Source organism: Thermobia domestica, chromosome 18 (assembly GCF_964235325.1).
Source record: "Thermobia domestica chromosome 18, izTheDome1.hap1.1, whole genome shotgun sequence".
NCBI lineage: Eukaryota > Metazoa > Arthropoda > Insecta > Zygentoma > Lepismatidae > Thermobia > Thermobia domestica.
In genome coordinates, this window is record NC_137471.1 from 32,579,981 (window position 1) to 32,607,669 (window position 27,689).

At 37.6% G+C, this 27,689-nt stretch overlaps 1 protein-coding gene across 7 annotated transcripts in view; it reads right to left on the reverse strand.

Moving 5' to 3' along the window:
* Nucleotides 1–27,689, reverse strand: part of LOC145675432 (phosphatase and actin regulator 2) — an 850,331-nt gene that overhangs the window by 279,762 nt on the left and 542,880 nt on the right. For all 7 annotated transcript variants that reach the window (XM_081745850.1, XM_081745845.1, XM_081745844.1 and 4 more), the window contains one exon: nucleotides 17,813–17,911. In XM_081745850.1, the coding sequence (XP_081601976.1) occupies nucleotides 17,813–17,911 (99 nt within the window). The remainder of the gene's footprint in view (nucleotides 1–17,812; nucleotides 17,912–27,689) is intronic.

The window sequence follows — 27,689 nt, forward strand, 5'->3', positions numbered from 1 at the left end:
ATTAAGCTTTTTCCAATACTTTTGACAATCATCTATCTTGAATAATTCGTTCAAGATATTTACAGTGCTACCTAACTTGGTCACATCAACTTGTACTAAGATGCTGTGTAAGTTTCTACTAGTGGTGGGCACAAAACCCGGTTTTCGGTTTTCTCCGAAACTAGTTATCGGTTTTTCCCAAAACCGGTTCGGTTTTTCACCAGACCCGGTTTCAGTTTTCTTCAAAACCGGTTCCGGTTTTTTTCCAAAATTTGTTCTATTTCTAACCAGAATAGTGTTTCGTTGTTCTCCGGAAACCAAATCCGTTTCCACAGAAATAGTTTTATGTGTTTCCCAAAAGTTTTCACCGAAATCAGTTTTGGTGAAAAACCGAACCGGTTTTAGAGAAAACCGACGGTTTTTTTTAGTGTACTTCAGTCGTTGCTTCCTAGTTTAAAAATATATGCATGAACAAGGTTTCACTACCACTGAATGTTTGTCGTCAGGGACTGTCAGAGGTTATTTATGCTAAGAAAGGTCATAAGATGGCATTGTCTTACAAACATTCTGTTAAATTGAAATACATAAGTTAATAGGAGAAAGATTTCTTTAAAATTAACCATTTTAAATACAAAATCATCTTGTACCTTAAAATGAGTAATGCACTGAATGCTTTAGTATTCCCAAAATACACTTTATAAAATTTAGAATTTTATAAGTATATACAGAGGAAAATGGATACGTAAACTCTGTCTAAAAGTTTTCATCCTGTGATTTTCTCAAAAGTGTTATATTCTATCTATTTTTTCTGCTTTTAAACGTTAATTTATTTACATATAGAATATAATATACAATATATAATGTACACATTACAGAGAGAAATAATTTAATATTTTTATTTCTGTTAATAATAGAAGTTTGCTTGTACTTCTGGAACATTTTGCACCATGATACATATGTTACGAATAAATCGTTAAAGATCCCCAGCTGCTGAAACTCATCATATTTAGTCCATTACCAACTGGAGAATCTTATAAAAATTTTAAGTTTAAAAATTTGGTGTGGATACGTCAAACAGTACGGCCTCTGGGTGAGAGAACAAATTACGTCGGATGACAGAGGGACATACAGCCAAAATTCATTTTTTTTTTTTTAAATATGGATGCTATGAAATGCGTAAATCCATTGAGATCTCGACCTGCTTTTCCTGATCACCATGTGTCCTTCTCTCCTACCGTCACTCGAAAGTAAAAAATAAAGCTGGTCATTCTCTGTAACTTATTTTTTTTTTCAACCTTAATGAGTATAGCCGGAGGTGGAAAGTGTCTTTGCATGGATTACTGTGATATTTATACCAATGGTACCTCATATTCAAAGATAACTTTGAAAAAAATCAAAATCAAATTCCTTCGAATTTGCCATTTACGTACATGTAAAAACATTCACGAGGAGTCAGAAACTCAAACCAAACCATCTTTGACTTATGATAGTATTCGTGTCGGCCAAAACATCTATAGTGTACTGTGGGTTGCATATCATCCAGGTATGTCCGACTTTGGTTTTCTCAATTTTACATCAAGTTGCACCGTGGGTATCAAACCATGATAAAAATATATTATAGGCAAATTGGTGCTGCTTCTATGGTGGAAAATAGAAGGTGGTCACTCAAACATAAAGCAAAATTATTTGAATTCGAATATTTTCGAGCCACTTTTCGCTAGAAATTTGAAAGGCGAAATGCATTGTTTCTTCTTTCGGTAAGGTCCTCCAAACAAAATGTATTCATATTTTGTTTCAGCCTCCTAAGTCATTTCCGAGATGTGAACAATTTTTTACTTTTCTACAACAATAATTTCGAAATTCGAACAATTTCGAAATTCGAAGGAATTTGATTTTCTGGCATAAGTTATATTTGAACATGAGGTATCTTTGGTATAAATATCACAGCAATCCACGGAAGGGCACTTTTCACCTCCTTATCTGCTTGCACTCTTTATATAACAATTGAAATCTTCCTTTGCATAAGATTCAAAATGAAAATTCATTAAAATTTATATAAAAACGTTGAGACAAAGATATGCTTAACATTATACTTTTTTTTTCTAACTATTGTGTTAAAATTTTGTACGTCGGGTGAGGGTCGGAAATTATTTTTCGGCCTAAGGGATAAAACAATGAAGTAAGGCCTGTTTCATATTGAAACAGGATTAAACCCTGTCTACAATGTTAAGGATTTATCTTCCATGGTTGTCTGTACACTCGCCAACTGCAGCGAATTTAAAGCCCTATTATTAGTTCGGAGATACATTAAATAGTAGGTCCCGTCTCTTTCAGAACCTCAGTGTTGGATAAGAACGTACATCACAAGAACTAAAACTCAAATTACAAGGTATAAATGTATTACATTACAGTAACGATTTCATATCTTTAGTGGGAATGCAAACAGGGATTCGATTTCCTCCGACTTATAGAAGTTAATAAGTGTTTTCTCAGTATGTGCTTAAAGCGCATTTATACTTTTTTATTTTTATTTATTTATTTATTTATTTATTTATTTTTTTCGTGTTGTCTTTACAGCTCTACTTGTATTTCAAGAACCACATTAGCACTTCAGTGAAATGACTACAAAAGGAAAGAAAATTATGTGTGAAGTGCCACAAAAAGATGTACTACGAACTTCACGCATGTATTGATTCAAAAAACCCACCTACCTCGTTACGAGAGGCCGAAATAGTAGAAGCAAGCGCCATTGAGCTGCTAAACAAACACTGATGCCATCTACTGTAAGAACCAAGCACCACAAGTTATCGATGGATTGCCACTAGATGGCAGGGTAAGCCTCGTCCATGAAGCCTCAGAAGATCGCGAGAACCTGGACGATGTCTACACGTTTCGAGGAAAGATGATGAAAAAGATAGGATAGGAAGCGAATTGCCCAGTCAATATAATTCAACTACCCAAGTCTTTCCCAACTTACGTTCTCTGTTTTCAACATACAACGACCTGATTTCACATCACGAATTACCAATAAGACCACCTTTTAACGATTTTACACATTCCTACTCAGGGAGTTGTCAAAACATTGTACGCCTGATTACTAAATCGTGCAAAGGCTCAATTATTTAGTAACATGAAGTAGTTTTTGTTTCTATCGTTTAGAACATATCTTGCTTTTCGGCACCCACACATCAATTCTCCAAGTCTTAAGTCAGAATTCTTCCTTTCGCCGGCTTGCGCATGAACATTCATTCATCTTTATTTTTGTCAGTTTGTGGGTGTGGTTTCTATAATCAGAAAAATCTTTAAAAACACGTAAATAATTCAACACAAACATGGAGTAGTAGATATAAAAAAATAACTATCTCATTCAATAATTCAAAATGGTTTTGATAAGAGTGAAAGCTCGTAAGTAGCCAAGTAGGTACTAAGCACTTTCCTTTGTGAGTGCACGCAGGTTCAATGCCTGATAAATGAACGATTAAGGTAAGATCATAGTTTTCGTCTGCTCTTGTTTCTCGTTCACAGTTCTTTTCCAAATTATAAGGAAATGATGTTCTGTACAAAGTGAAAAAAAAAATCCTACAATCATTCTTCTTTCATTATTTGATTTATATATTAGGTTGTCGGAAGAGTCATGATGTGTTTTTCTACGTTTTTTCAAATGCCATAACCCTCTTGCTATCGTTCAGTAAGCTTCATAATTTCATTCATATAGAAAGACCAGGACCGTAACTTGTGGGGGGAGCAACTGCCCCCAGGGAAGCTCCTTACCGTTCGAGGGGGGCCCATTTTAAGACGAAATTTTCTTACTCCACATACGATACGAACATGAAATTATAAATTAAGCATCAAACAGGTTTACTACATTACATCAGCAAAATAGCACATAAAAGGTAAATGAAATAAAAATGAGTCGTGGTCCATTGAAGTAAAAAAATGTCTCTATTTGGGACCCTAGAAATAATATTTATTCGTATGGCTTTGAGATGTGTCAATAATGTACCCTTATTTAATTTATCATGTATGGAACGGACCAGGAGCGTAACTAACGGCCCTGCAGACCTTGCCGTGAGGAGGGCCCAGAGGCTCCGGGGGACCCATAAAGAGTAAGAGAAAGATGGAAAGAGGGGGCCAAGAATTATATATATATATATATATATATATATATATATATATATATATATATAAAACTTTTTAGGGGGCACAAATTCACGTATTAGACCTGTCTTTATTGGCAAAAAACTTAATAAGGTGCTGATTAACAGATTCATCTACAGGAATTGAACACTATACCACGCAAAGAGTTTTAACAAACTTAAGTTTGACGGGGCAAGGTCAGGCAAATATGGTAGATGTGGCAACATGTCCCATTCAAGCTACAACATTTTCTAACTCGTGATCACATATGGATATGATTTCGCGTAGTCACGGTGAAACTCCTTTACGATTAACGAGCTCTAGACGTTTCGGGATAATGGATTCGTTCAACCTGTCCAATTCCCAGCAGTACACATTCGAACTGATTATTTGGTTCCTTGGTAGAGCCTCGAGAAACCGAAAAAAGACACTTTTAAAATCTCTCCACACAGAGAGAATAACCTTCCTATGATGAATGTCTAATTTCGATGTCGTTTGAGCAGGTGGCCCCGGCGGCTGACATTGTGTTGGTCCCGAATTCTCAATCCCCTCAGCCACCATTACTCCAACTGCTCACTGTTTTCCCACAATAAAAGCACATTATTTTCTTAGACAAAGCACACTATTCTTTAGTAGCCAAACCGTACATTATACCATACATATCATAATATAAAATATAGGGAACGTAAGTCGCAACAAAATTTTAATGAAACGCTTAAATAGCTTGATGTATGCAGATTGCCCCCGTGACTGTTCACAAGAATATTAGTTGCCAAACACGTTTTCCATTTTTCCTCTCTCTCTCTCTCTCTCTCTTTCTCTCTCTCTCCTAACGTCCTCTATTAAAATTTTCATTTGGTCCCCTTTTTGATTTAAGCCCTGTTTGCGCAACGATCGCCGCCTAGCCAGCTGAACCTGTGTTTGAGGCGATTCATCACGACAGGACAGACACTGAAGTTAGCGCTTAACACCTATAAGTTAGCCCAATCCAGCCCGAACGTACCTAGGTCCGGCCCAGCCCGGGCCCGAAACGTTTTGGAGATTTTCGGCCTGAGCCCGGTCCGGCCCGATAAGTTTTTCCAAATTCTTGGCCCAAGCCCGGCCCGGGCCCGATAAATTTTAAAATTCTTGGCCCAAGCCCGGCCCGATAAATTTTAAAATTTTTGGCCCAACCCCGGCCCGATAAATTTTTAAAAAATTAGCTCGAGCCCGAATCTTTCTCAAAATTTAGTACTAAATTTGACCTGACCCTCAGAAACATTTTCTAAACTCTGGTTCACAACCTGACGCTTGCCTCAGAATGGTACCATTGCTTCCTAGAACTTTGCCTGTCATCGAGAGAACAAAACCTCCATTCCCTGTAACAAAAATTTAACTTAATTCATTTTTAGCATAAAATGAAGATGGCAATATTGTTTAGCGACAGGCAAAACATTCCCACCCCTTCTTTTCATATTTTGAGTTCAGTGAAGGTCAAGGTCAGTGCTCAATTTACCGCATAATGCCTGCAATCCTCTATAGCGAAAGTGGAGCCGCTAAGCAACACAAACTGTAACTAGCTATTGCATTCTTTGTAACGTTTGGCTTTATTCCAATTATCGTTTAACGAAAGTCAATAATTATTAAAGAATTGCAATTGATCGGCCCCAGCCTGGCCCGACCTGAAGAGAAATCAGTGTCGGCCAGCCCAAGCCTGGCCCGGCCTAAAGAAATAACAGAGTCGACCCGCCCAAGCCCGGCCCGTGCAGGTCTCTACTATAAGTACACATCGGTCAATTTGACCAATGGGCATTTTTACGTTCAGATATTGGCAACACTGGTTGATTTTGGCGCTCGTCGTTCACAACACCTTCCTCTCTCCCCCACTCCTATCACCACGCAGAATATCGCAAAACAATATTGCTACCCAGGTTGAATGCGTGCCTGATGATCGATTCCAGAAAAGGAAAACATGTGAGAAATGCCCACCAGGAAGTGATAGAAAATGCATCAAGTGCAACCTCGCAAAATGCGGATAATGTCAAAGAAGATTATGTGCAGACTGTGCTGAAGAATGTGTGAGAGGATGAGCAAAGAAACTGAGGGAGTTTGTGAACTTTACCTTACACCAGTATATAATATATCAATGTTTGATAATTTTCAATAACAAGTTTTTGCTTTTGTAAAAATTTCAAAATTGTAATACATTTATTATCAGTCATGTCTAATAACCTTTGTTTGTTAATTTAAATGTTCTTTAATCATTTTATTGCTTTACGATGTTTTAAATAGTAAAATAGGTTAAAGAAAAACATTAAAAAATGCATACACGGTCAAAATGACCGCATGTGTACCTTTACGTTATAACAAACATGTGTTCCTATAGGTGTTAAAAAAGGATCGCCTTCCTCACGTTTAATGACTATATCTCAGATAGTTAAATGCGCCCCGTCAAATGAACTACTTTGAGTTCACAAAGTATCCAAATATCGAGGTTGTTCACATAGCCCAACTTCTTCAAGTAGATGGATGGGGGGCGCGGTGGCTCAGTGGTAGAGCGTTCACCTCTGGTGCTTGGGGTCCCGGGTTCGATCCCAGCCCCCGCCAAGTGAACTTTGTGGTGGACAAACATCGTGCTCGTGGGTTTTCTCGGGGTACTCCCGTTTCCTCCCACTTTCTTCATTCCACCATTTCACTCATCTCTCATTATCACCGTCTCCTTTAGCCTAACCGGCATAACCGTGGGACGTACAACTCAAAGATTTCATTTTTTTCAAGTAGATGGATGTAAACACTTGAATGATTGTTGTTCAATGTTTCAGTGATCTCTCTTGTCGAATAACGTGGGTTTGATTTCATCAATGTCTTTACTTTATCATCATCAACCTCGGTGGGTTTCTCTATCTCAGGAACGTCGTCGAGATCAAAATCAGCAGAATAGAACTTTGTGAGCCACCGTTGGTACTGACGTTCTTGTACAACATTGTCACCGAGCTCTTCCGTGCCTAAGCGGTTAGCGTACGCGCCTTTGGCATGGGAGACCCGGGTTCGATTCCCGGCGAGAGCTCATGTGGTTCGGATTCCACGTTAATCAGTAGGTCTACGTCTCATATAGCCTTGCTGCTGAACGGGACGTTAAAATCAACTCAACTCAACATTGTCACCGTAAACTTTCATAAATTTTTCTCAAGTCTGACAACCGTTCTTCACTTCATGAACATAGAACAGTAAAATATGGCAAAAAGTTAATACAAGTACTATATTGTCTGTTTGTTGTTGAAGTTTATTGTCCCTTTCAGTACAGAGGCAATTATGAGATGTGGAATTACGGCTTATTGTGGAATTTAACCAGCGCCGAATCCGGGTACCAAAAAAGCCGCACGATATAGCCCACTAAACCAGCAAATATATATATATGAAATCTTTCTGTTTAACGTCCCACGTTTATGTGTTAAGGGAGACGAATGATTAAGGTAAGTGAATGATAACGAATGAGAATGTAGAAGGAAATGGGGATCAACCAGGGATCCTATGCACCAGAAGTAAGCGCTCTACCACTGAGCCACTGAGTCCCTCCCCCTCACACACATCCTCCCCTCCGTGTTCACTTGTGTTGCGAACTTAACAAACTATCAAACACAAAAGTAATCTACCAGTATTTTAATAAAATCTGAACTATAATATTTTCCGAAGAAATAAAGAAAACAATATATTCTAGTGAAATAATTCTTGGTTCAATGAAGGGGGAAAGCCTTTCCATTTTAAAAATCTCATTTTCCAGCAGTTTCCTTGCATTCCTGTTCCTCATATGGAATTATTTCTTCCTTCCTCTCTTTTGACGTTTCGCTGCCTTCTTTCCTAGCCAAGCTTCCAGTTCCTTTTTCATATAATATGACCATCCGAACTCCACTACCTGCACTTATTTTTTTGCTTTGCCCTACTGATGTATTTTTTATGCTATTCCTTCAAGCATTGCACGCTCCACTTTTTCTTAGATGTTACATAGATCGTTGGAGATGGTCGAGACTAGGCTGCGTGAACATCGCAAGAGGAAAGAAACATGAAGTTGAGAATAAAAATATTGCCTAAGATATATATATGCAACCGTATGTAGGAGTATTGTAGACCTATTGATTCATAAGACTGTCTAGGGCGAAAGAAACTCAAGGTTCACTGCCGCAGAAATAAATTTGATGATGTATTCCATCCTGCGTTAAGGCAACCAACACCATTATTTTCTCCCTCTTTTTGCCAGCTTCGTTCTAGATCCAGCCACTGTTACAACTAGACATTTTCAAGTTTGAGATAACACGAAAAATTTCTCGATTTTCGTGGGAAACACTAGTTCACCGAAATCTTAGATCTTAAGCACTGTTTTAGTGTTACAGGTTTCATACTATGAAAACTATAAACTGATGAAATGGTCTGCTAAATGCCCTATCCTCAACCCCTTGAATTATGTCCTCTGCTTAGAAAGAAAGTTTGGAACCTAAGTTTTCATGGCATTATCTAATGCAGCGGTATGTTTTCGAGGAATTCTCGAAATCCACGCCAATCTATACCGTCGGTTAGGTAAAATGGTTTGGCAAACACTGTGTTCCAAATAATTGCTCCATTGAATTTAGAATACTTTTAAAATTTGCAACTGGATGGCAGAATCAGAAGTCTCAGTGTTGAAAAAATGAATTGAAATCTTTCAGTTTTACGTTCCACAATTATGCCGTATAGGCTAACGGAGACGCTGATGATTAGAAATGAAAGAACAGGAGGAATGAAAGTGGGAGGAAACGAGAGAAATCCGAGAAAACTCATGCACACGGTGTTTGTTCACGACAAAGCCCATTTGGCGCGAGCTGGGATCCCAAGATCTACGACTGAGCTACTGCAGCCGCACAGGTCTGAGTGTTACCAAAATAGAAAAAGATTAGATAAAACAGCTTTACTCACTGAGGCACTCTGAATAAATACAGATATTATTTACTCACTATAGAAAACATGACTAGCACACAAGCAACGAAAATACGGTACCGTGCAACAAAATGCTACTGTGCTTTTTCATTGACTTTTAAGAGCATGCAAATGCGATCTCCAAAACGGCTACACATACACGAACCAACTACTGCAAGAACAAAAACACGTCCAAATACATGCTGAAAAACATTTCTCAGAGAGCTCGAATTCCTTCTCGTTGAGTCGTGAATCCCTTGTTTGCTCCAAAACCTCCCTTTCTTCACCACAGAAAAATCTCAACTCATTTTTTGTTATCTTTACAACAATTACAGAGATGGGTTCACAATTTTGCTAACGAGTAAACCTGCAAATTTTCCTTTCTTTCTTTCTTTGTTGGCCCAATTTGTTTAAAGAATGCATGGCGTGGCGTGGTGAGTTTGTCAATGTTTACAAACAGAAGCAACGAAGAATGGATACTAAGTTCCTTCGACAACTCTCTCTCTCTCTCTAGCCTATGGAATTTGAAGGTTCAATGTCGCGTTAACAAAAGTTCTCCATTGATTTCTATCCTTAGCCAACTGGGTCCAGTTTCTACTTTGTATTAAGATTTCTGCGAGATCCATCTTAATATTGTCCTCCCATCAGCGTCTAGGTCTTCCTAATGGTCGGTTTCCGATTTAACCTCCAATTAAAATTTAGAAAGCGTTCCTATTTTCTTTCAGTTTGGCTATATGACCTGCCCACCTGAGCCTCCTAGGTTTGATGAGCCTAACAATGTTTGGTAAACGGTATATATTATGCAGTTCCTCGTTATGAGAATTCCGCCATTTCCCATTCTTGTTCCTGTTGGGTCCGAATATTCGTCTCAGGATCTTGTTCTCAAATACTTTCAGTCTGCGTCTTCCCTTAGAATAATATACCATACTGGACAACAGACATGATTATCATTTGATATATTTTAAACTTCAAATTTCTCGACAGAATTTGCGACAAGAGATTTTGAACTGAATAATAACACAAATTCCCTGCTTTTAGTCGACATCTAAATAGTTTTCGTCTGTTAATATTGATGCTGCATGTTTGAAAATATTCACTTTATCAAAACTATTATTAGATATTTTAGCGCATGCAGTATGACAATACCAGCGAACTTCCATGTATTTAGTTTTCTCTGCCTTCACTTCTAAACACATTTTCAAAATTTTAAAATTATGCGGACATCGGAGTAATATAGGCAATTTAGCCTCAATGCTGACAGAGAATACCAATCAATTAATCGCTCGATCTATTTAAATATTTTGTTGAAGTTTAGTGGCCCTTTTCACCATTGAGGCTATACGAAATGTGGATCTATAATGTAAATCCGAACCACCGAAATGTGTTCAATGCTATCCCACCATGCAGGAACAGAACCCGGGACCATGTTCTCCAAAAAAGCATGAGCTCGCCACTAGACCAGCGGGGAGGGCATCCATTGTAATTGAGACTCTTGTCCGAGATTCCTTACTTATGAAGTAGACTGGGTCTTGAAGTTGGTAACATTGATGGCAACCAACTGATCCATATCTCGCCAATATGGCCAATAGAGCTCTCAGGTTACGAACAGTTTCTGTGAATAAGTACAGAACCACTTCGTATGTAGTCTCGGTTTCAATTCCAGGTAGTGGTCCACGCCCTGAGTTAATCAGTCTGTGAAACAATTAAGAATTTACCTGAATCAAGGTAATTCATAAAAAGCAAAAGGTAACACCCAAGAAAGCCAATGTAATGATCATACATCACCCAAATAAGAAACACTCTTTTGTTATTGAGTTCGAATATTCTTGAGTTATACTTTCTCGTAGTAGGCTACCTAATTATTGCCTGTAAGACGAGACAAGACACAAAATAACGTTTTCTCGTCTCGTAAGTTTTGTGGAAGTCTCGTCTCGATTCTCGGAAGATTCTTTCTTTGCTCCTCTTATAATTTAAATAATTTACTTTTGGAAGTAGTCTTGCTAGAAACTCAAGTGCCATACACTGACCATCTAGAATATTATGACCATCCACCTAATATCTGGTAGGTCCACTTTTAGCTCGCAAGACAGCAGCAATGAGGTTTGACATGGAAGCAGTGAGACCTTGGTACGTGGCTGAAAGACATGGAGCACCACATTTACACACGTAAGTCACTTGTTTCTATTAACATCAGTGACATCTATTAGCATTAGGTAGCCAATGATAAGGCACGTAGCGACATTTATTATTACCAGGCAGACACTGATAGCGCACGTAACGACATCTATTAGCATCAGGTAGGCAATGATAGTGCATGTAGTGACATCTATCAGCACATCTGTTTATTATTACGAATTAGCTTGACACGCTGTAAAAGCGTTTCCCCTTTATTATAAGGAATTATCACTGTGCCCCTTTCGTTTCTACAACCAACATTACAGATCTCTTGAGCACGGTTGTATAACATTTAAGGATATACGATCGTCTAGATAAATAGTGGCAATACGTTCGATGTAGTATTTTATAATTAAGTACGAATAATGTATGTTTTCCATTAACTTTCAAATACATGTAAACATATAGTGATTTAATGCAATATTACAACGCAAAAGGAAGTTATAGCAATAAGTTCTCCAAATGTATGTAAATTCACTGCTGTGTTCACAGCAATGCAATGAAATATAATAGAGCTCTATTTATCACTAAACTCCACACAATCATTCCTAAACAAATTAAATAAACAGTACAAATAATCGCGCTTTCAATTACATGAAACAGTCGGAAGCTTTTATTTATTTTTTTCCTTGTAACAGAAATTCGTTAGAATAACACGCACGCACATACGACAGAACGATCTGCAGTGAAAACAAATTAATGGAATTTGGTATTGATGCTTCCATTTCTACGAAATAGAAATTTTAGTCTCTGCAACGACAGTTCATTTGTCTAACGGATTGTTTATACAGGTAGAATAGAACATATAATTCGAAAGTAAAGTAGCATACTGTATATTTTGCTATGGACTCCTAGAATACTTCTGATCCTAAACTTATATCATGTTAATACTTGTGTTTGGAGATAATCTTTCAAAAAGACTGAACTCATTTTCATTAGACTATTATTATGCGCGAAAATCGAACATTGTATACAGGGTGGCCAGAAAGTCCTTTTACACATGCACTTATTTCATTCCTACATTTATAATACTTACAGTCATGTGTCCAAAATGTCCGCACCTACATTATCTCTGCACAGCTTGATATGCCTCCATGCCATCTTTCTCATACGCTTTAGCAGCTGCGGCGTAACAAGCTGAAAGACTTGCCCGTAGAGTAGGCCTCTCACTGTCCACGTACCGCTTTTTTTCTGATGTGTGATTTGATAATATTCCACAGGGCATTGTCTAGTGTCGTGAAGTTCGGATTTTCGTTCATGGACTCACACACACTTGCTACTAAGACACTGTTAAGTCACTGGTATCTGCCACTGTTGTTCACCAAACACGGAAAGGCGACAATGAAATGGTCAACGCACAGACTTTATTGTCGTCCCTCCGCAGGTAGTCACGTGTCAGTTTCGCGGCAATCACGTGTCAATTCATGTTAAGAGCACTGTTGCCTTACCAGCATGTGAGGTTAAAATTTTAAATATATTAACATTTTACATTGTTACACGCATTTAGTTCGGGGGTAAAGGGATTTCCTGGCAACTTTGTACAGTCCGCAGCAAAAAATCTGCAACATGAGCATATAAGTTTATTCTGAAACGACGAAGTATTTTGCTCCAAAATAAGTGTGCAGAGGAGGACGCCGAGGTTTCTCCTGGCGTGATTTGTGCCACTTAAGACGTTTGATGTTTCCTAAAACATACACGTATTTTTTTTAACATATCGCATTAGCGAAAAGGTTTCATCTCTACCTATGTGAAACGACACATACAGAAGACACAATAAATCCTATCACAACCAAAACATCACATTTCTCTCAACATCACTTAACTTCATACTGCTTCTGAAGACTCAAATTACTTCTGGAAAAATCAATATTATTCAAATAATCTCAACCCACGTACTATATTTTCGTCTCAACATTATTCGTGGACCATATATATATATATATATATATATATATATATATATATATATATATATATATATATATAACTTCAAGCATCTTATAGCATATTCCACTAACAAAACTCACACTACCAGCACTCCACCAGTAATATTTTCATACCAACATCATTCAACCTACCACCACATTTGAACAGATCATCTTTTGTATTTTCCTATCAACTAACTTAACGTATCAGCATTGCTAGGTACCCAACCTTACTTAAATGACCTAAGATCACATGTAATATTTCTCTATCAACTGCCTCAACCTATCAGCACTTCTCGGTACTTAACATTACTCAAAGGATCTCAAAATTACATGTTTCCGTATCAACATCACTCAACCTACCAGCAAGTCTTGACAGATCACCTATAATATTCTTCTATCAACTAACTCCATCTATCAGTACTCTATGCACTCATCTTTTCTCAAATAGGCTCAGATCACCTATATTTCCATAATAACATCACTAACACTGCTGTACATTAAACATTTTTTAGTCACTCAACACCACAGCATCTCTGAGCACTAGCATTATTGAAACACCTCTTGCAAACTTTAACCATTACTCAATCTCCAGCAATTCTGATTGTACTTTAACTCCGTAAGACTGAAATTCAGTGGTGGCTTTAGTGGGTAGGCCAGGTAGGCACGGGCCTAACAAAATATTCTGAAAAATATATTAACGCTAAAAGATGCAATAAAGAGTAAATATATTTTCCACTATTTGTATTAATGACAGATAATTATTTAACAAACAGCATCAATGACTACTGTAAAAGTAATTTCCTACTGCCATTAATCAATCAAATATGTATATGTATCCATAAGCGAGGGAGCGGGCCTACCCAAAATTAAAATCCTAAAGCCGCCCCTGCTGAAATCAAATCATTTAGTTTAACGTCCCACGCATTACTATTTACACTAAGGAAGACGGATGATTACTGATAGAACGTACAAGCCTATGTCCTTCCGGAAGGACTTTTGTACAGAGCCGCCGTCCTGCCCAGTCGTACCAACATGCTCTTTTTTTATGCGCTAACGCTGATTTCTTTCTCTAGCATGCTCTCTCCACCAGAAAAACCTTGTGTCCTCTCTGTCCAGAAGTACACAAACTACTCTAATTTATAGATAAACATGGTAGGACTTATAGGACGGTATGTTCTGACGGAAGGACGTTCCATCATTAAGAGTCTTCATCCCGGCGAAATTAAAATACCGCTAATTTTACAGTAATTATGTGGTATCTTCAAATAGATAAAAGATAATTGAAATATGGAACAAGAGCGTCCTAGACAATATTATTTTGCGTGAGATACCGTTATCACAAGTCACCTAGTGCCGTACCGTTTTCAGCTGTTTAGAAACGCGAAAATAAATGCCGATTTTCAAAATGGCTCGAAATCGAAAGCAGATAAGTGAGTCGTGATAACGGTTTCTCATGTAAAATAACACGTCGTTACACGCACCCGCGGCAAATTGCCGCAGTTTTGCAAAAACACCTGCACTTTCCTTATTCTAAGACAATAGGGGCGGAGGGGCCGAGTTATCCCCTATCCACCCCACCTCCACCTGACACTGACCGGTTTTGCCAGTCACGCGCATGGTTCGGGAGTTGAAGGGTGTGTATTGTTCACCGTGAGCAAATTGCTAACGGCGCGTGTAACCGCGTAAAGATTGTTGTGAGCAGGGTGCTAACGGGCGTGTTCTAGTGTTAAGTGTTGTATTTTAAGGGCCGTTTGCTCATTCTTTAAACGTATTGTTTGAAGAGCAGAACAACAGGTAGCACTAGTATCGTACAAAGCTGCAAAGAACAAGTATATTGTATTACTTTCCACATGGCACGAGGACGATGAGTCTGGTGAAAGTACAGGTGATGCATGCAAACCATCAATTACCTTCTACAACAAAAACAAATGTGGTGTAGATGTCAGTGACGCCATGCAAAAAGAGTATAGCGTATCGAGTGTATCAAAACGCTGGCCACTAACAATGTTTTTCTTTGAATTGAATGTTGGTGGAATAAATTCGTTTGTTATTTGGAAAGCCAACAACATGGGAGATAACGAATTCAACAAGCCTACAAGAAAAGACTTCTTGAAATCACTTGGCCGACAGCTTATTTTGGATCATGCGCAAAGAAGAATAGCTGCAAACTATCCAATCGCAAGGTCAATAAAGGATCGGCTAGTTGAAATATTCCAACTTCAGCCAACTAGACAAGAACCTCAAGCAGCATCTGATCAGCTAGGTCACAATAGAGTTTGCGGTATCTGATCTCGTAGAAAGAACAGAAAAATTACTGTCTTATGCATCAACTGCAACACTCCCAAATGCAAGAAACATAAGACAATCATGTACAAACTGCACCGAGGGTGGCCAAGGACTAGCTGCAAACTATAAGGACGGAGAAGGTGACATGTAAATATACGTTCTAAATTTCACTGGACAAGTTTCATAACGTCACTGTTCTAGTACATCAATGATGTTTTTGTACTTTTTTTGTATTGGTAATAATAAAACATGTGTCAATATGACGGAGAAAATTTCCTATAGCTCAAATAGCTGATGCGGCAATTTGCTCACAGCGCGTGTTCTGGCGTTACTTTGTAAATCAAAGAGTGCAGCAATATGCTAACGTGGCGTGTTCTCGTGTAGTAATAGAAAATTGAAAAACTGTGAAAACATAACAAAAATTTTCTCAAAATCTTTAGGTTAATCTTTTTTAGGTACTGAAAGTGTCTATAATAAGCTAAGAAGCCAAAATTTCATAGAATAAATTTCTCACTCTCAATAAAAATGTACAAATACTGAAATTAACTATCAAAACTTGCGTGAGCAAATTGCCGTCATGGCGTGTCCTCACGTTACAATTGGGGGGCGTGTACTGACGTGTTAATATTGTCTAGGGCGCTCTTGTTCCACATTTCGATTATATTTTATCTATTTGAAGATATCACATAATTACTGTAAAATTAGCGGTATTTTAATTTCGCCGGGATGAAGACTCTTAAAGCAAATAGATGATGATGGAAGAATTGGTGGAATGTGAATGTAGGATGAAAAGGGAGTACTCCGAGAAAACCCATGTATACGATGTTGTCCACTGTAATCTTACTTGACCGGAGATCGAAGCAGGACCCCACGCACCAGAGATACTTAGCCTTTATAAAATTGCCGACACACATAAATAATAAAGTTATTATTGATTTCAAAATAGATGCTGATTGGATACACTCTCTACTACGTTCCTGCTTATGAAACTTGTTTGTCCTCTACTAAGCTTTCATGCTATCTCTTCATCCCTTAAGAGGCCTCATCCCGGCGAAATTAAAATACCGCTAATTTTACAGTAATTATGTGATTTCTTCAAATAGATAAAAGATAATCGAAATGTGGAACAAGAGCGCCCTAGACAATATAATTTTACAGGGGATACCGTTATCAGGATTCACGTATTTGCTTTCGATTCCGAGCCATTTTGAAAATCGGCATTTATTTTCGCGATTCTAAACGGCTGAAAACTGCAAGCCACTAGGCGACTTGTGATAACGGTACCTCACGCAAAATAATATTATCTAGGGCGCTCTTGTTCCACATTTCAATTATCTTTTATCTATTTGAAGATATCACATAATTACTGTAAAATTAGCGGTATTTTAATTTCGCCGGGATGAAGACTTAATAGCAATCAACAACGAACGAATAACCTTAATACTGTACTTGCCTGTGTCATATATGTCAATTATACTAGAGTATGTCTCAGACATAAGACTTACTTTATGTTTTGAAACCGAACATTAGGGATTCCACTCACTACAAATATATGGCTTAAGGAAAAAGACTTTTAGCAAACCAAAGGTCATAAAAAGTTACCTCACAAGCTTAACAGAACGACGACTCAACAACTTTAGGATCATATTTACAGAGCATAAATTAGCTTCAAAGCTATTTTTTGAGGACATTGTAGAAATCTTTGCAGCCAAAAGAACCCGCAAAGCTAAATTTTAGTTCCAGCTTTTTGTGTTTTCATTTAACTTACATCGATTTAAAAGATTTACAAAATGTCCGAATATAATACTCGAGACAACAGCTTGACTGTCATAACTAAATATTCTATTCTAAAGCAACAGCCTGTTCATTCATTCTACACATATGTACATCCCGATATAATTTCAAAAGCATTGTGCTTTGCAGTACTATTGTAAGACTATAAGAATATGTCAAGCATGCTACTCTCAAATTATTTGACAATCAAATACTAATTAGTTTGGTGTTTTATCTTGCACTAAAAATTAAATTACGCCAACTTTGCAATCAAGCTTTACCACTTGAAGAAAAAGTGGAATAGAAGAATCAATGTGTAATGCCAATATCAGGTGGAGTCGGGGAGCGTTTTGGTTTAGTTAGTCAGGAGATGCTAAGGCGAGTTCTTGCCCCGGGAGATAACTAGCCTAGTTGCGTCGCTGTGTCCAACCCACGCCACTTGGTGACACTTAAATGCTAAAAACGCTTACACCTTCAACGTCAAAATTATATTATATGAAGAATCGAACAAAATACTTAATTCCAATTATAATTGATATAGCCTCAACAGCACTATATTAGATATATAGCAAGTGAAATTTCTAAACTGAACTGAAAAGGTTCCTTACCTGATTCAGGAAGCGGAGAAGTGGGGCTTTCTGGCAGTAAAATTCCTTTTTGTACCAATTCGTCCCTATTTGCCCTTACTGATATCTTCCTTTCTAAGGCTGAAAAGACAATAATAAGTTCCATGAGCAACAAAACGACAAAACACAATATTCTCTATTTCTCTAAAGCAATTAGATAACTACCACAGACTTTCAAATTATTAAAAACCATTTCTTGAGACGCTAACCAATCCTGCAACTCAATAGCAGTGAATTTACCATTTTTACAGTAAAGAGTTAGGGATTGATACGAAGTTCTTTATTAATCAATTGTATTTCCAAAACTGTGTGATTTTGAAATAAGTATCTTAAAACTAGCCATTCAAAAATTACACCCTCCCTTTGACACAGAATTGACCGGGACAGGACGTTTGGGCGCCACCATTTGGGCGCGGACGTTTCGGCGCTGCCGTTTGGGCCCCGGACGTTTGGGCGCGAAGCCGTTTAGGCGCTAGACGTTTGGGCGCAAGGTACATAGTAAAAATCACAATTTACGAAATATAAAGTAAGCTAGGCACTGAAAACTAAGCGCGAATCAAGATATATACATTTCCTACACTTCTATCTTTATCTCATCTCATTTATCTATATATTTTCTATCTTATTTATTCATCTAAATTAAATAGTTTAATGAATTTGTGGCATTTGTTACCTAACCTCGTCATGGATTGATTTCTCGCTTGTTCACGATTCTTGTACTTCTGATCTAATGTTGATCTAATTTTTGTATTATATAAGAAAGCTAGGAAATGAAGGAATCAGACGAACTGTTAATAATTTTCTTAATGTTAATTAAAACATATTGATTTAACTTTTGTATTTTTTAAAAAGTTAATAATTACATACTTATGAATATTAAAATTTGTTTTCTTTCGTATTACGTTTGCCAAACTCTTCTCTTCCTTAAGTCCATTCCGCGCACTCGAGTTGAGAGAAGTGGCCCCGCGTAGCGTAGTCGCTAACGCTCTCGCCTTCGGTGCGAGAAGTCCCGGGTTCGATTCCCGGTAATGGCACTCGGTCGAAAAAGTGTAACACGCTCTTTCAGGCCGGCCACCCTGAATGAGGTTTTGCTCATTCACACCAGGTAAATGCTGGAATGGTACCTAATTTATACGTCCAGGCCGCTTCCTTCCTTCCCCAATCCTTTCTTTCTTTCCTTTCCCCTCAAACGTGACGGGCTAAATGGCCTTACATGCCGAGAGCCCAGAAATCTAAAAATCCTAATCGAGTTGAGGAAAAGCTGTTAATACAGGGTGTCTAAGACATTGAGTTTAGGAACTGTAGTATGCTGTATTTCTGGTATCACTTTTTTTTATTAGCATTCCAATATAAAAATCAAAACTTAACACACTTTTTTTTTTTCGTCCCATTGTAAGCATTTAATCTGCACTAAAGAAAGTGGCGAAAGGAAAAAAAGAACGATTTCAAAGTGAAAAATAATAAAGTGTTTATATATTGGTCATTTAGCCACTAGAAATGTGTTTGACATTCACACTTATTGCATAACTACACTAGAAGTCCTGCTTTAAGTTTTTTAATGGAATAGGCTCACTATGTACTGTACGTAATGCAGTCAATCATATCTAGTCTGGTCTACTTACCTTTGGCTCAAATAAAAAGCATACTTAACTTTGGTTGAAACTTAAATTTACAAAATCTAATTGTTAATTCAGTTTTTGGAATTTTCAAATTTCAGTATTTCTAGTATGTAAAAAAAAACCCAGTATAATTCAAGGACTTCCACCCCAGTAGACACCTTGTGATATCTTGATTCGAACTTAGTACTCAGCGCCTTACATAATGACTTTTTAATTTAACTCGCGCCCAAATGGCTTCGCGCCCAAACGTCCAGTGCCCAAACGGCGGGGCCCAAACGTCCGCGCCCAAGCGGCGGCGCCCAAACGTCACGTACCGGAATTGACGACATTTCTGGTACAAATCACTGTTGAATGTTTTAAGTGCAGTTTGATTTTCGGTTTCAAGGAAGGTATAAATATGGACAGGGCCGTCCCATCGATTTGTGGGATTCGGGGCGAAAGTTTACGAGGCCAATGATATAAGTGACAAATTAACACAAAATACTATATATATAGTACAAATAAATTATTTTGTGTTAATTTTGACCTTTTTTCATATCAATGATATGAATGTACTTCGCGATATTAATAGTCAACCCTGGTACAAATTCCGATTCATAATCTACTTTCTCTCAGTATTAGAAATGAACTAGAAAAAATTGCTTCTCCTAAGGTGCAGGGTCTCTGTTTGCCCTAAATGTGGAGATGCAACCTATTCTTAGGATGTTTGATCCATATGAAAGGACTACTTGCTGTATCTTATCGCTCAGAGAACTGTCGACAAAAAGACTTATGATACACACCCGAATAGCATAGTTTGGGTGTTGATTATTTATGTATGGCGTAGTTTGAAAGTCTAATAAAACTTTTTTTTAATGTACCAGGTATTTATGCTGATCGTCCACTTTAAGGTTCAGTATTAAGGCTCTTCATGGTGTTTAAGCAGAGTTTAATTCAATACCTTCTTTAATATATGTCAAACTAAGTCATTATTATACAGAACTAATACATCGATAAACTTATATACACCTATAGACGGGCAAACTCCATCGTGCCTGAGCGGTTAGTGTATGCGCCAGGTTCGATTCCTGCCGGCAGCTTATGTGGTTTGGATCCTACGTTAAGCTGTGGGTCCACGTCTAATATAGCCTCGCTGCTGAAAGGGACGCTAAACTACAATCCAATCAAACCAAACTGGTTATGGTAGGGCCGTGGTGGCCCAGTGATACAATGCTAGTGTCAACTTGTGGCGTGGGGATCGTAGTTCGATCCCTACTCCCACCAACTGAGTCTTGTGGTGGACAAACTCCGTGTATGGGGGGTTTTCTCGGGATTCTCCAGTGTCCTCCTACTTTCTCATTTCATCATTATCATCCATATCTTGGCCTTGATGCATAACCATGAGACATTAAACTAAAAAAAAAAAAAAAAAAACAATGGTTATGACATTATTTGAAAAGAAATTGTATTTTACGCGATATGATAGAGGGTGTAGTAGAAGAAATACTAAGTGTTAGAAGAACAATTCTGGAAATAGTACAAAGAAGAAAAGAAACTGGTTAGAATACAATTTGACATGGGAATGTTATAGCAGAAAGTAAGAGTCAGAAGCTGGTAGAGAAAAGTGCTGCAGACAGCTATAAAGAGGAGAAAAGTGCTGGAGACAGCTGCAAAGAGAACAAAAAACTGGTTTCGGCATTGCTTCAGAAGCATTTGCCTTTGTTTATATACGAGTAAAATTTTGACGCTACCCTAGTGCGCAAAATTTATAAGAATGAAAGTGGTTTAGTAAGTAAATAAAACATTAGTTTACTTGTTGTCACGGAAGATGTGTCATTAGGGAGTAAAACTGTCAATGTTTGAAATAAGTTACTTTTACTTCTATTCCTATGTGTGATCCATCACGAAGCACACATCAATATGGTAATATAATTTTGCATTTCAGACATAGGAGGACACGCATAATGTTATGCATTACATGTGTTATTTGGCTGCGAAGTCTATGATGTGTAGTACAGTGCTGTGGGAAGGGCGAGTGGGGGCGACGGCTCCGTGTGCCGAACTAAAGGGGCCACAAAATTTGGGACGGAAAAGGAAATAAAAAGAGAGAGGGGGCGTCGTCGTATACTCTCGCCCCGGGCGACTGATTTCCCACGGCACGGCACTGATGGGATATGAGTAGTGCTGGTATATAGGGTGGCCCAAAAGTCAGGTTCCTCTAAGAGAAACTACATAGGTAATTCTAAGAATTAAAAATAACATATTGTTAAGAGTTCCTCCGGGCAAACTTGTTAAGCATTACCGTCATTTGTGCTGAGGCTACTGAATTGTGAGCATCTGGTGTTATAGCACGGCCAACAAGAGATGGTCTCTGACGTTTCTTACCACATGCGGTGGGACATTGCAGCCCCTACTTTGATACCAGTGTTATCAACCACGATCATTCTATTTTATACCATTAATTAAATTGCCACTACAGTTGCACCGAAGAAAACCTTGACACGCGAGTAGTGGCAATGTCACTGCGAGCTGTCAGAGACGTTCTCTTACTGGACGCACTTCAGCAATGAGAACTATCGGAAACAGAAGACTATTTTATAATACGTACGTACGTACTGTCTGGCCGGCTTTTGTCTTGTACGTGACATGGCGCGTAAGTTTATTACAGAAGAGAGGATTTACATTCTTCAGTTGTGGTGGGAAAGAGAATTCCGCATTAGATTTAGTGAAAGTCCGTTGCCAACAATTATAGAAACTAATTTTCAAATATAAAACCACCGGTAGCGCTGCAGAGCTTCACGGTTGAGAAGACCACGTTCTTCGCTGACAAGAGAACATGAAACTTGTTACGCAAGCTTTTGCGAAGAGTCTATAAAAATCAACGCGAAAAGCTGCAAATCCTGAGAACAATTTCACAACGTATTCTGCGAACTTTACACTTTAAGCCGAACCATTCACAACCGTTGCATACTTTCGAAGATGATGATTGGAATAGACGAGTGAAATTTCGTGATTCGTTGTTATGCTTGTCCAAATTTCGTGAAATTAATGCTGTTGACGGATGAAGCATGTAGAAAAAACTTCGTTCTCAACGAACTCTCAAAAGAGGAAATCGAATGGAGCTAGATCCGTTAAATGGGACGGCCACGGGAGATACACTGATTGACCGTGTCAATCCCTATGTCGTCATCATGTGCCTTTTAGTCAAAACACACTGCTTAGATAAGTACTGACAACTTTGAAACAACAAAAATTACAAGAATGATTATGGTAATGTTAGAAAAGAAAAACATATAAGAAACTGTATAAAACACGACACGGCAGAGTGAATAAAACATTGTGACTAAATAAGAACAGCATGAGAGAAAACAAGGTTAGTACTATACTAATGATGATGATGCTACTAATGAAACAATAAAATGATACAATGAAGTTAAGATTAATCGCAAGTACGGGACACAAGAAATAAAAGGATCAGAGAACGTTAATAAGTTTGGCATTACCAACAAAGTACAACTTTAATAAAGCAAAATAAGTACATCAAAGTCGAGTCACTTTCCAAGGCATTATTACGATCATCAGGATTTTGCAACAATCTCTGAAGTTTGAGTGTTCCAATATGCCTCATAAGAATATGCAGAATGTTCAGCAAATCGATACATTCTTCATAATACAGACGGCGAAGGCACAAAGTAGAAATGAGTCAGACGAGTAAGATACGGAAGCGTACCAGGAACATTTCATTTCTGCGAGTAGTATGCAACAACGTATACCCACTACCCAACAGTAGGTTGTTTTCGTTCGCTCGCTTCGAGTCCTACACAATTTTGTGTTTGACCTTTCAAAGTTTGAAAACATCACATGATTATATAGACATAAATACATCTATACAAACACATTTCTGCTACTATCAATAAATCAACAGAAAATTAAAATAGACCGTTCAATGTAGGTTATCATAACATGGAAACCAACCACAACGAAACGATGATAACATATTTAAATACGGGTTCAATCCATATTCAACACAGTATGAAGTAAAGCTTATTCCAGACGTGATTTCCTCAGTCATATTTAATACAAGCAGTTTTTTTTTTCTTCTGATAAAATAATATTCCATTGATGTTCAAATGTTCTTTGTTCAATGGCTTCAAAATATTCAAATTAGACGAAAAGTAACTTCTGATCTGTTGCATTTACTCCACAGCATGTCCACCATTTTTTTTTTTTCAAAAAATTGCAGAACATTATATTTTAAGAACCTTATTTATTAAGGATCACACTACTGGGCCTTAAAAATTGTAATGTCATTACTAGGATCTCGTTAGGGAGGCTTAAAAGATTGTAATGTTACTAGAATCACGCTAGTGGGTCTTATAAGATTGTCATGTTATTAGAATCACGCTTGTGGGCTTTATGAGATTGTAATGTTATTAGAATCACGCTAGTGCGCCTTGTAAGATTGTAATGCTATTAGGATCACGGTAGTGAGCTTTTAGAAGATTGCAATTTTGTTAGATGAGCTTTACAAGATTGTAATGCAAGTGCACGTCTGTTACTCCACAAGATAACTATTGTAGGATAGCTATTTTTTTAAAAAAAATATTTTTTGCAATAGACGATTATCTCGACAGAGTTCGTGAATAGGCAATTCATTACTATCTTTGTGGTAATGGTAACTTTAACGATGAATATCCATATCCCATACACGAAATACTGACCGCTTTAACTAGCACCATAGATACTTTATATAATGTGTTGAGTTGATTTTGAGCGAGGCTATATGAGACCGGACCTACTGATTAACGTGGAATCCGAACCACATAAGCTCCCACCGGGAATCGAACCCGGATCTCCCACGCTAAAAGCGCGTACGCTAACCGCTTAGCCACGAAGGAGCTCTTCACTCATACATGTAAGTTCCTTTTAATCGAATTTTTAAATTTAAATCGATTTAAAGATTGCAAGAACATTATAGAATATGCATTTAAATGGTAATAGGATCAATAGTTTGTATCAGCTGCCAGGCGCGGACTCAGATTTTCTTTTTGGTGAGGGGTCCAAAGTTTGGGAGGATCCAATAGTACAAGACAATACGTCTATGTAGTACTGAACCTGTGTTATTCTACACCCGAAAAATCGAAAAGTAATTGTCAAATAGTGCTAATTTTATTCTCAGCAAAAATGACAGAACCAGATTGCTTTGTAAGGAAAGAAAGAGTACAAATGAAGCTTCAGATTAAAAACTTCAGGCTACATCAATCAATTCTCTGCTAAACAAGTATAGTTTTATTAACAAATTGAACAAATATATGTCGAGTTACCAAGTTTGGAGGAGAGGGGTCCGAACCCGGTGGATGCGCCCCTGTCAGCTGGTAATTCCTTCCACTCGTTTTGATATTGACGCTTGCCTTTATAGCCAATAAAATTCCATTTAAATAGAAGAGAAGCATTTCATCATTTCCATAAATAACTTCAGAAGGGAAAATGTACCCACCATAGTATTTCCTCTATAACACACTTGGACCACAATTGCAATATCTTCTAGAGAATGTATTTTTTTTTTTTAATAGATAAATCCTATAGTAACATCATCTATTCCCTGTTCAGCGTAAGCTCTAAACTCCGATAAACAAAATATTTGTATCCTTCCACTCATCACAAATACGATTGGCTACTGATGTATCACTCCCACTCCCCACGGGGGGAAGCAAATTATACATGTGCATCTTGATAATACGTCTCGTGTTGTCCAGATACTTATAGCAGCAGCAGAAAAGAAAGAAAAAACTCGAAAGATAAAAAAAAATGAATTTCGCTGGTAAACAATTGTTGCTTTGGTGTTTCAGCACAACACTCGCGGAACCAGGTTCATGCCAGCCATCTTTCAGACTTTAAAAGCAGAACATGCCTCCATAGCTCAATTGGCGCTATAATTACTGCCCATGCTTAGTGTTTATTTCTATTGTTTCATTAACTACACTCGATTGCAGTTTTATTAGATAATCCGTATTATATTTTTGCCATTTATAATAACGTAGCAGTTTTATATGGAGCTTCATAGTAAAAGTAATAATCAAATCACATGAACTATCTTGCGGAGGAGTACAAGCATCGGTAGGTCAACAGCAAATCAGCGAGATTTAGTTTCATGTGGCTTTGTTTATCGCAGTTTAGAGCTTAGGCCGAATAGGGTTTAGGATATCTCTGCTGTAAGGACAAATTTTGCACCGATGTTCATCAGGATAATAGGATCGCCTCCCACGCAGATTAATCCTAGCAAATGTGTGGGCTCATAGTTTCTTCGATGTAGTCATTTGGCGATTGATAGTGAACAGGAAGGAAAAAATGATCCAGAGACAACAAACGTGTGTCGGACAATATGTTTAAACTGAAAATTGCCGTAATAACATATTCACGTGAGTACGGGCACCTTTTCTTCAAGAAAGAAAGAAAAAAAAAGCACTGATTTCGTCTAACACAACAACTGAGTGAAATGAAAATTTCGAAAGAACAAAAAGGTAATTTCAATGTAAGAAGGTCAGTAATCTTATTCTATTGTGTACGATTAGAGTTACGCAATGTTCAATCCAAACGTATGTTTAAGCGAACGAGAATCCTAAGATGATGCAGTGTCTCTGTAACGAAAATATAATTGCATACATTTTTGCATATACCTATATACCAGCTCATATCTTCATGACATGATGTCTTTCAGACGTCTTCTCAATGAATTGCTAATTATATTTTGTAGATATCTTGGCAGTTACACGAAATGTTGATAATGGTTACCCTTGTTAACGTTTGGCTAGTATATTTGCTATTGATGTTTTGTTTGTTTACATTTCTATTGTTTACGTCTTGCTAGTTACACTTGGATGTTCAGATTTATCACTTTGACTACCTTTGCATTATTTATTTACGTTTTGCCGGAACAATGTCTTGCCAGTTACATTTAATGTTTGTCTTTTATTAATATTGGGCTATTTTTGTTGTTAATCCTTGCTAGCACGATATCTTGCTACTATGTTGTTGATGCCTTTCTAGTTGCATGTTCGTAATTCATTCATGTTGGCTACCTTCGTTGTTCATCTTTTGCTGTAATAATGTGTTGCTCGTTACCTTTAATGTTTGTAAATTATTGATATTGGGCTACTTTTGTTGTTAATCCTTGCTAGCACGATGTATTGCTACTAATTTAAATCTTTGTTTTTAATCCTTGCTAACACGATGTCTTGCTGATTTAAATATTTGTTGTTAGTCCTTGCTAGCACGATGTCTTGCTACTAATTTAAATCTTTGTTGTTAATCCTTGCTAACACGATGTCTTGCTACTAGTTCAATCTTTCTTGTTGGTGTCTTCCTAGTTGCATCCAATGTTCGTAATTCATTCATGTTCGTTAACTTCGTTATTCTTCTTTTGCTAAATCGATGTGCTGCTAGTTACATTTAATGCTTGTGTATTATTGATTTTGGGCTACCTTGTTAATCCTTGCTAGCACGATATCTTGCTACTAGTTTAATCTTCCTTGTTGCATCTAATGTTCGTAATTCATTTATGTTGGCTACCTTTGTTGTAAACTTTTGCTGGCACTATGTCTTGTTAGTTTACATTTTTTTATCGGTGTCTCTGCTAGTCATATTTGATGCTTCTATTTATGAATGTGCCAACACCCTAGCTATGAACATCGTTTCTCGTGAGATCAGCAAAGACAAAAAATGTTGAGTCTAATCAGAGGAAAGATGAATAACCGTTCGCACTGAGATGGCGTTGCCAAAGCAGTGTCCACCCAGCGTCGTGTGGAAAATTGATTTTGATTCGATTTGATTTTAAGTTCAGTGACCACTTCAGCAGCGAGACTATATGAAACATCAGACATATCGTTTTGCGTGGGCCTATAATTTAACGTGGAATCCGAACCACATGAGCTCCCGGTGGAAATAACTAACTTCGGTCTACTAGAGAGCCAGCATTAACGGCGACGAAAGCCGATTTGCTGACCACACAATACCACGAAGGCATGAGTACCAGCTGATAGACCTTGGTCTCCAAAGGGTTGTTGCGCTAGTTTAGTTAGTTTAGTATTATTAATGCTGGAACAGAAAACAAGTGTTACTCCAGCCGTGTGCGAACATTATGAGCAAAAACAATTAACATTGAAAATACATGACTTTCTATTCTCTCTCTCTCTCTCTCTCTCTCTCTCTCTCTCTCTCTCTCTCTTACACACACACACATACACACATTACTGTACACTATA